Genomic DNA, 11,246 nt, shown 5'->3' on the forward strand with positions numbered 1-11,246 from the left:
ACATGCATAGAGAACATGCATAGAGAACATGCATGGAGTTTGCATGTTCTCCCTGTGCATGGTGGGTTCTCTCCGGGTTCTCCGGCTTCCTCCCACAGTACAAAAACATGACTGTCAGGTTGATTGGTTTCTCTAAATTCTCCCTAGGTGTGAGTGTGTGTGTGAATGGTTGTTTGTCTTGTATGTCTCTGTGTTGCCTTGGACAGACTGGCGACCTGTCCAGGGTGAACCCCACCTCCCGCCCGGGACGCAGCTGGAGATGAACCAGCAACCCTCCTGACCCCATTAGGGAAGAAGGGTGTTCAGAAAATGGATGGATGGATGGATGGATGAGTCAGTCAGTCACGGGCGTCAAGGTCACTCACAGTCAGTCAAGTCATGCCATCTTGTGGATAGAGGATTGCATTGCAACTATTTCAACAGTTCAATTTTTTTTATTTATAGATGCAAAAAAATAAAAATTCAGATCTGAATCGCTTCAGATGTGGATCATAAGACACATCGGAAGTGATTCACTTTATTCGTCTGTTTTGCTTCTAAATATTTAAGACTATATATTTTTTTTGTTATTGAAAGCATTTGTGGATTGTTTGCTACTGTAGAATGCTAATAACTAATAGAAAGCTAACTTTTTTCTTCAACATTGACTTTTATCCATTGGGAACCACTTAGGATTGAGATCACAGCTTGAATAAGGCGTCTCTCTACTGCAACCGAATATGGACCCCCGGATGAGCAGAAAATCTAAGACATGGTTCAAGTTGTCCAAATTGGACTGAATTGTTCTGAACCAAATACGGTTCTTTTAAAATACAGTATATAACTAAGCATTTTCAATCAGGAACTAGTGCTGATACTATTTCAGATCAAACAAAAAAATTGGCTCCTTACTTGAGCTACTGAGATGCTCTGTTCAGCGAAGATGACTGGAAGATAAGAGCTTGAGGCAAAAACAGGCGATATTGAAGAAAGTGATTGTTATAATCTGACATTCATTCCTGCAAGAATGCCTCTTCTTCTGTAACAAACCAATCAGAAAGCAGGAAACCATCTAAACTATAGGGGAGGGTATTAAAACCTGTTCAAGTTGCAAATGACAGAGAAATGATATTTTTCAATGGGAGCTTTCACATCTTGTTTTTCTAATATGAGACGGCATTAGTCACTGCTGCTCCCTGTTCCTCTCCCTCCCACATATCTAGAAGTCAGGTGAAGAGGCAGCTGGAGAGACTGAACCAGAAGAAGGATGAAAGTCCAGATGGTGGATTTTGCAGCACCTCTTCACCTTTAGCCTTTTCTTGACCCAAGAAAATGTTCCACTGAGACATCCTGCCTTGTTCCAGTACCAAGGAAAACTCACCTATATGTTATTAATGACTGTAGACCTGTTACCCGGCATCCCACACCCTGAAGGTCCTGGAGAGAATCCTCTTGGTCCACCTGAGTGGTTTGTGAGACCGAAGGACTATGTGCTGACCATCTTGTCGAACAAGACAGTCAGGAGCATCACAGGGGACTGTACTGTTTTCACTCTGTACACTTCAGTCTTCTAGCTCAAATCCGATTTCTGTCACCTGCAGAAATACTCAGATAATTCTGCAGTTGTCTGGTCGTCTCCAGAAACAGACAAGAAGCCATTTCTGGTGGTAAAGAAGGCTGGTTCTGTTCTGGGAACTACTGTGGAACCACTTATGGTGTGAAGAAGGATTGTACATAATATCAACAAAATTATGGACACAACCCTAAGAATCCTCTCCAAGAGACTGTCTTCATTCTGAGTCTTCTTCAAATGCAGTGTAACACAGACCGTTACAGATAAGTATGGTAGGTTAATGGCTTTTCTAAAACTCACAAGTTGCAGTGACATTTTCTGATGTGTGTTTTAGCTGGAAGCAAATGTTACTCCACAATGTGCTGAGGCAAGAAGCGCCGAGAAACAGACAGTTGAAGACTGCAAAATTAATCAAATTTATTTTGCACAGAGCCGGTCACATATTATTACACTAATGATGCTCTAAAACATTAACATTAGTTCAACCATGTGTTTCATAAAGATGTATACCTCCTGAGCTACCAGCTGATTGTACAGAGAGCAACGTAGCTACTGCTCAACTATGCAATGCAAACTTATTCTTTTACATGATAAAAGAGTAAAGAAGAAGAAGAAGCTGGGATCCACTTGGCTACAGATGCTTACAGACGTTTCTGCCTCGGACTTTGAAATGGATGGTGACAAACTACTTCCTCTCCTTCATCTCAATGGACAGCTCTATCTGCTTCTTCACTGACTTGGATGACGAACATCTCTGCGACCCGCTGAAGTCTAGGGAGCCATCAGACTGCCGGGGTTCTTGCTCTGGGTCGGAGCTCTGATCACTCTGGCCCTCTGTGGCTTCTCTTTCCATCATGAAGACAGTGTGAAGTTGGTGGTGGCGGTTTGGGCTCTTGGCACGTTTGCTACGGTACACGGAGCTGGGCAGCGGCGTGGCCTTGAAGCCCTGTCTCTCCTCCCTCCGACTAAAGTTTCCCAACGCTGCAGCTATCCTGGCTTCCCTCTTTTTCCTCTCCCTCTCCAAGAATCGGAAAGGCTCCTGGCTCCTGTCAGGGACGCTGTTGTTGCGGCCGCCTCTGGGGCGACAGTTGATGACCTCGTAGAGAGGCAGGTGGATGTGAGCCGGCGCGGGCGAAGCTCTGAACTTCTTCTGGCATTCTCGGAGCTCCTCCAGCTCTCGCCTCAGCAGCGTGTTCTCCAGCTCGACCTCGGAACGCGTCCGCACCCTGTGCCTCTTCCTCTCCTCTTCTCTCAGCATCATCTGGAAGGGTTTGGGGACGGTAACTTTGGAGCCGGACGGAGCTCTGGCACCTGTTTGATGGGGCAATCTTCCCTGTGGTTTGGGACAAGGGGCTTTCGGCTGAAACCTGAAGCTCTTCTTGGCCATCATGTGTTCGTGACCATGCATCCTTTTTCTGGTTGAAAGTACAAAAGGATATGTTTTGATTCAACTCAAGTAGCACAAAATATTGGCGTTGGAGACTTACAGCCCAGACTAGAAGGACTGATAATAAACCAGCTTAACAAGAGACAACACAGACAATCTGAGGAATAGTTTTTTTTAAGAGTTATATCTTCAAAAATAGCAATCTGAACCTTTCAGTGAAAGCTGACTTTCAGGACCAACCTCTGAAGGGTTTGCTGCTGGTTGGAAGTCCAGCCCAGTTCTCCGAGGAAATCCTCTCCGCTGAGTTCTGATTGGTCAGAGCCGCTGGAAGTGTCACGGAAGTCCAGCTCCTCCTGGGAATTAATCCTCTGCAGCCTCCTGGTGGGGCCGCTGCCAGAGAAGGCGCTATTACCCTTCCTGTCATGAAAACATTTACAAGTCCTGAGTTATTGCACGCTTGACTTGCATTTATTTGCCTAACGATATCTAGAATCAAAATCAGCCTGATTCAAGATAAAAACGAAAGTCAAGATTTAGATGGCATCTAAATCTACCACAACTGAGTAGGTTTGAGGTTGTGTCTTTATGTATCAGTTATTGTCTTCATCAAAGTTTTACAGTTTCTTTTAACTTCTCCACGACTTACAAAAAAAAATTTCTTTGAGAAAGAAACTGGAATGGTGTATCACATACATTTCAGAGCACAAATAAGTACTATTTGTGTTCTGTCTAGTAAGATGACACCAAAAATACCTTGAAGGGGCAGTTTCATGTATATAATCATGTTATAACATGATTCCCTCACCAAAAACATACAGTACAGAGTTTGGACACAACTGTGTCTCAAACATTTCATGAATGTTTGAGACATCCTTTAATCTCCCATGGCAACCATTCAACTGTCCAAAATGCCTGGCTGGACCTAGCCCCGCCTTCAGGATGCAGCTCCTCCTTGGAGCTGCAATTTCTAAGTGGGGAAGCTCTCCCGTGGCTTCCCCACTCAGCTCCTACAGACTAGCCAATTAGCAAACACCTTTTGCATTTGTGCCTCTCCTGAGCTCATTATACGAGCAATTTCTCAGTGAAACGCTGGTAAAAGGGTTAATAGAGGAGCCATGTTGTGAAGGTGGAGTTTCAGAAAGAGTAGAATTGTTTTTAAGGAGACAGAGTCCTAATTTCAAGATGTTGAATAATTAAATAAAATTGTTTTTCAGTGTTATTATATATATATATAAATTATTATTATTTTTATAATAACTGCAGTTCACATAATTACTAGATTATGCTACAAAATAGCACTACACGCCTGGAGAACACAGCATAATGCCCCTTTAAGGTCTGTCGATGTAACGTGACAAAATTTGCAGCTTCCACAACATGAACAAACATCGATAAGGAACAGCTGAACATTTCTGACCAGAACATTTGCTTCTCCTCACTGTTGCTCCCTCTCCCCAGAACGTCGTCATCCTCCCTTCCTCCACGCCTGTCCTGCCCCTGGCTGATGTACATCCTCTCCAGGTCGGCCATGTTCCTCAGGTGGGCGCTCTTCAGCTCCTCCAGCCTCCTGTAGTACTCCTGGTTGGAGAAGAAAACGCTCTCCTCCCTCTGCAGGCCGTAGATTTCCAGCGACAGAGAGCTGTGGCCGCCTCGGCCGCCGCTTCCGTCCTCGCTGCACTCTGAGTCCTGGTCGTTCTCCTGGCGGGTCGGATGTTCAATAATATTATAATATTTTGTTTTATTAGAGAAACAAACCTTCAGGTGGCGCTAGTGAGAGCTGACTTTATGTAAAACAGGAAGATTTTATTTTCATGGTTTCAGCTTGGAGTATCATTTAACGCATAGATGTGATCATGCTTTTTAGGCTAAATCTGATTTCCAGTTTTATTAATGCTGATGTTTTTTTTGTTGTTTTTTTTAAAAGTATTTTAACACATTGTGCTGAGGTGATGTACACATAAAAAAGTGCACTGAAGTTTATGCTTTTTTTATTATTATTTTTGATTTTCTTATACCCCAAAAACAGTTAGAAATATTAGTTTTAATTAATTTACATAAAGGAAAAACATGTTGTTTTCCAGTGTTTGGAATGCTACTGCAGCTACAGCTGATCATTAACAAAAATAACATTTTGTTTTAACCCTCTTCAGCGGTTCTGCAGATATACGAGTCCTATTTTAAGTTACATTTTTAACACTGAAACACATTTTTAGCTGAGATATTAAAATGTAGTTAACTACATAAGATTATTTGTATTATTTCTACGAATAAAACAAATCATCATAAGACATGTAATTAAGAGTCTATTTAAAGTTACAAATGACTCTACTGGAACTTGACTTCCATTTGTGTCCACAAAAATAAAATCCTCCCTGTTAATTTCCTGAAAAAGTGTCCTACCAAAGCACACAGTAGTCAAGCAGTAACATTTTACTAAAGTGATATTTTCTGTCAGCATGTAATCTGTATCTTTTTCTCAACTTATGTCAAGTTTATTCGAATTTCGGCAACTAGGCAGTTCAAAGTTCAACATACAGTCTTCAACTACAAAACAAGCAATAAACGTTACATTTTGTCAAACATCATCATCAAAATCATCACGCAAATACACTTTAAATGTATTTCAATGTACAATGCAAATTATATGTATTTTTAAAAAGGTGTGAATTTGTAATAACTGCACAGTTCTGTTATAGTCTGTTATTTTTACTATTAATCTTTTTTTGTTATTTTTTTTTTATTTTAACGCTTTAAGAATCTTTTTGCTGCTGTCACACCTGAACCCCTTCGCAGGACAACAGAGAGGCTGATCCTTCTAAATGGGTCTGATTCAAGTCTAAACTTCAGCTGAAAATTGCTGGATGGAAGAGAAAGAAAAGTTGTGGATTTGAAATGAGGATAATTACCATTAGAGCCACACTGGGTATAAATAAAGCCTCACCTCACTAATGCAGTCCTCGTCCTTCTCAAAGTAAATTTCTCTCTGCTGCCCGTACAAAGCCATCAGCTCATTGTTCTCCAGAGCAGGCGACCGGTACATGACTGCCACGTTCTTCCTTATTTCCTCTGAAATCAGCCAGGAGCCAGAAGCGTGTGTGTGAGTGTGGGTGTGAGTGTATCCTCCTCCGTCACCTCAGTCTACACACTGACCTGCTGAACAAACAGCCTGTTAAGATGGCAGCAAAGATTAGCACAGACTCCCCTCTCTCTCTCTCTCTCTCTCTCTCTCTCTCTCTCTCTCTCGCTCTCTCTCTCTCGCACATGCAGACTACCAGCGTTATCCTCTTACATGAAGGACTGCTGGCCAGGTGGGCCATATGGTCCCCCTGGGCTTTTCACTTATAGGGGCGTAATCATGAGTGTGTTAGATGTCAGAGTGAATTTGGCCTGATCTGATTTTCAGATTAACGCCACGGTGCGAGAGCTGATCGGCAGGCTGCATCTGTTGGGGGCTTGGAAGGGGCCTGCGATGCAAAATGGGGTCAAAACATCGCAGAGACGGAAAGAGAAGGACGTACACTGCTGCACATTTGTGCCACTTTTTTATCCGACCAAGTTTATCAACACCCAGTGTGATCAAGGCTTTCCACTGCTCTGTGTTATGAACGTTATTTTAGAAGTTGTGTGGTCTGTCAGTGCTTCAAGATCATTGTTATGCCCATTGTTAAAATATTTGTAAGGTGTTATGGAAAGAGTTTTAATAGATTTAGAATAGATTTGGAATTTATTTAGAACATATTTTATTTTTAATGCAAGTTCAAAGTGAACAGGTTTATAAATGCACTTAAAAATCAAAATGTATAATTCTAGCATAGAATAAGCACAAAAATTCAAATACATTTAAAATATTAGTGTACATATAGTTGCACTTCACCACATTAAAAATAAATGAAATACACTTTAAGTTGAATTTTAATTGTATTTAAATTCTACTAAAACTTACCAAGCATGAAATAAGTTAGTGTTATCAAAAAAAGATTTATTTTATGTTTTTTCTTTTCTGTGGTTTTGCAGATTGGCTCATAAGTTAAGCTCAGGTGAAAACAGACCTGGCCTCAGGAGCTGACAGATGAAGTTGGAGAGTTATACCACCAACCGATAATCCTTTTACTTTGCTTTCCTGACACACTTGTTCATCTCCTGCTTCGGCAGCTCTCGCCATCTGTCTCCTGCCTTCTTCTTTTGCTTCCACCACCTGTCTGTGTAAGAGTCCCGGAGGAACGGCTTTGCAACCCTTTCCTCTCTTTACACAGGTGTGTGATATTTGATACCAGTTTGATCAGTAATTACTGCCTTTCACAAGTAGATGCTTTGTTTTCCACTTGTCCTGTCCTGATATTTGACTTACATATTTATTATTTATTACCTGCCACCAACAAGCCCACAGGACAGCAGCCAGGTCACCCTCCAGACGTTATCAACCCAGAGGTCAATACAAATGTCACGAAGCGCTGCACTCAAAGTATCAGGCTGTAAATCACCAGCGCCTCCTTCTACAAACAGGTCTGACACAAGAACAGATTTTGCTGGACAATTAATTGTCCCAGAAGTTATCGCGATAAATTATCATATTGTTGTTTTGAGACCCTTTTCAAGTACTATAATGGTAGTGGTATAAGTAATGCAAATGAAGCAATGAAAACCCAGGTACAAAATGGACCCACTAGGTACCAAATGGGCTAAAAAGTGGGTTTCAAGTGGGATAGTCTGCAGGTTTCATATTGGCCCACTGACTTGGGCCCAACAAGTAGAAGTGCGCAAAAACTCATCTGGAAGCCATTTTTAAAGTTCTTAGGGTTCAACGTGTTGGACTCTATTGGTCCAACAAGGCGGATTGGACCAACGGCGGTTAAACAATAACGATAAAAAATGTTCAAGTGACTGCAAATAAAAACAAGTCTAGAAATGTAACCGTTACAAAAGATTATGAGTGCACACATAACACCTTTTATATTTTCTCCACATTTCTTTTGTCCGACAACTAATGTGATTTAATTCAATTGTAATTCCAAAAGGTGTAAACTGTTGAAAAAACATGAAGAATGAGAATGATCTAAAATCCTTGCATAGTGGGAAGTATATGGGGAAAATTCAAAAGCTTTGAATTCGAACTCAGATAATCAGTGCTACGTCAACCTGGAAAACATCGAGAACAAGAAAAAAGAGCACGGCCCAGTACGTTTAACATTAGTTTACTTCTTTGCTGCGTCATCTATTTCGTCATTCCAGTTGATCATGCTGCATAAAAACAAATGGTTTAGATATTGTTTTGTGTGTCACTGCTCAGTGCTGAACTGTTCACTCTTCCACATCAAAACACAAAAGGTTTTAAAGAACATGCAGCGTTATGATAAAAGGTTTCCACACCTTTGTCAAAATCATAACCCAGCTTTTTATTTTTTTTAAAGTGAGCTTTGATAATTTTCTACAATCAAAAAGCGTGTTCATTGTTTTGTGTTCATTTCACTTCCTTGCCTGAAAAATTTAAATGGTTGCACTGTAACTAATCTAATTTGCACTTTTATATATATATATAAGTGCAAACACGTAGAGTCCAATAGAGTCCAACACGTTAAACCCTAAGAACTTTAAAAATGGCTTCCAGATGAGGTTTTGCGCACTTCTACTTGTTGGGCCCAAATCAGTGGGTTACATGGGTTACATAAATAAAACTTAAAAATTCTCCAAAATTTCAAGTGTCTGAAGTTAAAAGTCTTCAGCCGCAGCATTGAAAACATGCCCGTCTTTGAGCCTTTTACTTCCCCACGTCAGCCAGTTCAGGCGATAGGAGGACTTTCGTCATCCTTATTGTGACGTCATCATCCTCTCGCAGACACCGCTGAAGTTCATAAACTTCAACCAACCCCTTGGAGGTGCAACAATGCAATGTGTCCACTAGATGGGGATGTTACGCATTTTTTGCTTCCCTTGGTAACAGACGCAGCACCAGAACAAAATGTTTTTCAACTTTGTGCCGGAAACGTTTTTTACTTTCAGATGAGACGTAATCAGGCTGCAGTGTTACAGAATTAGACAAATACATCCGTGTTTGTCTGAGACACCTACTCACATTGAAGTGTCTCGTGATACTGAAAGCTGCTGCTGCTCCTGGCTTGTTTATTATCTCTGGAATCAGCCTGTCATTTCTTTTTCTTCCCCATGCAAGTCTCCTCAAACACCTGGCTCTAGGTTCACGTCAACTTTTCCTTCACAGCGTCTGAAGCACAGATGCTCCTTTGTGTGGGAGAGGAACACCTTCCAGCTGCAGTAAAAATAATCCATTCATTCAGTCTGGTGCTGTAGTTCAGCTGAGACCAGTTCAGATTCAGGGCTGTTTGGTGATGGCACATAATGGCAGCATATTTGAGCAGGTTGGAGGACAAACGTCGGTAACTTTGTTAGAAGGTTTTCCCATGAGTGAGTGCTTCAGTATTACTCCCTGCACTCTGAAATTCTTATGATACATATATAAGACATTTTCTGGCATATTCACTAGAATATCTGAAGACCAATGGGCCTTGTAGGGGAGTGGGCCCCCACAAGGTCCGCTGCCCTAACCCCTGGACTTTTTTAGCGCCGGGGGTTACGTTTACGGCTTAGGTGTGAATTGAGTTTAGGGTTAGGCGTGTGCTGATAATGGTTAAGCTTAAGGTAAGAGTTGGGGTTAATCTGTAGAAATGAATGCAAACTGAATGGAAGTCAATAAATAACCATTGTGAAAATAGAAAGACACACTTCTGTGTGTGTGCGTGTGTGTGTGTGTGTGTGATTATCCAGAGTGTTTCTTTTGGATGAATGAATGCAGTGTTCGGTCAGAGTGGGGCAGAGTAAACAGTTCTCACAAGACTGGATTTTCCTTCTCCTCTCAGGCCTCGGCGGATTCTCTTCTGCTCCAAGTGGAGGTTTCGAAATCTGAAGGAGCTCAGAATCCTCAACACAGATCCCTCAGCTGTTTCACCAAACTTTTGATTCGGGGATCAGTTACTGTAACCAAGAGCTTCAAGGGTGTTTGATCAGCCACAGAGCCTTCAAGCAGACAGTTATGTCCCATCAATTAAGAGAATTAGGCAGGTTTTTCAGCACTTGCTACCAAGGAATCATCTAAAAAGTGCAGCACTTTATTTTGTAAACACCACAGTGTTCTGACTACACCGTTTGTTGCAATCACAGCTACAAGCTTTTTCGTTTGCTGTACATCAAGTTAGCGCATCCAGACACAACCACGCACAAAGAGACTCAAATCTTTGCCCATTATTCTTCACAACTCAGCACAAGCTGAGTCTGATTGGATGAAAGCTGCCTGTGAAAATTCATTTTTAATTCTTTCGACCAAGAGTCAAATCCACAAGGCTGTGGGTAGGTTGGTGTGTGTGTATGTGTGTGTTTCTCCTGGCCTCTGACTACATGATGTGACTTCTGCTTAAAGTGTTCCTGGAAGTTTTGATAGTTGTTGTTTTTCCTGGTAGAAACCGGTTCCTGGCATCCAGTTCTCTTTCTTGTTCATTGGGATTTTTGAAAGAATCTACATATTTCTTCAAAATGAAAGTTGACTCAATGATCGGGCATGTGCTCACCTTGGACAGCTGCAGCTATCCATCCATCTGTCCATTTTCTGACCCCCTTGTCCCCAGTGAGGTCGGGAGGTGCTGGTGTCTATCTCCAGCTAACGTTCCAGGCGAGAGGCGGGGTTCCAGCTGCAGCTATTGGGAGTCAATTTATTGAGTTTGCTTGTTGTTGAAGGCAAATATCTGTCCTTTCATGATGACGTTGCTCGTGACATTTATCAACCAAACAGAACTGTTATGTGTTCAGTTCAAGACAGAGACAGTAAGAGACAAAAGTAATCGAAAATATTTCTTGCTTCTCTAAAACGACTCTGCTGTCTTTTGGTTATGAACTGGACTTCCAAAAATAGAGTTGCTCTTTTCAGATAAGCCGTCACAACATCTCTGGAGAAAAGTTTGCATACTAGAGGAAACCCCCCTCCCAGCAACTTTTCATTCCTCTGAGGTCACAGGGACTTGTGGTAGAGGAGAAGGTGCTGGTGCTTTCACAGAAGGCAGACTTTCACTCGTGAAATCGTGGCGCTAAACAGCAACGTGGGTGAAGACACTCATTTTAGTCCTCTGCGGGAATAAACATGGACGTGACCGCTGGGTGGAGAAGTGGCTCTTCAGCCTGCTAATCGCCCTCTTCACAGCAGCACTTCACAACCTGTTTGTGTTGGACAGGAACACTCCACCCTCAAGTCGACGAGTTCCTCTCCTCAACAACTTTCATAACACAGCCTGCTTTAAATGAGACCCA

The 11,246-nt window shown here is 41.9% G+C and overlaps 1 protein-coding gene across 1 annotated transcript; it reads right to left on the reverse strand.

Annotated features, from left to right (window-relative positions):
• Positions 1-1,944: 1,944 nt before the first annotated feature.
• On the reverse strand, positions 1,945-6,086 carry LOC122842383 (protein FAM161A-like). Its single transcript, XM_044136186.1, has 4 exons — positions 5,881-6,086; positions 4,357-4,637; positions 3,180-3,356; positions 1,945-2,967 (listed from the first exon to the last, which is right to left on the reverse strand). Exons 1-4 carry the CDS (start codon positions 5,977-5,979, stop codon positions 2,238-2,240), a joined length of 1,287 nt encoding a protein of 428 aa, XP_043992121.1. The 5' UTR covers positions 5,980-6,086; the 3' UTR covers positions 1,945-2,237.
• Positions 6,087-11,246: the final 5,160 nt, after the last annotated feature.

The sequence above is a fragment of the Gambusia affinis genome, linkage group LG13 (genome assembly GCF_019740435.1).
Source record: "Gambusia affinis linkage group LG13, SWU_Gaff_1.0, whole genome shotgun sequence".
Classification (NCBI taxonomy): Eukaryota; Metazoa; Chordata; class Actinopteri; order Cyprinodontiformes; family Poeciliidae; genus Gambusia; species Gambusia affinis.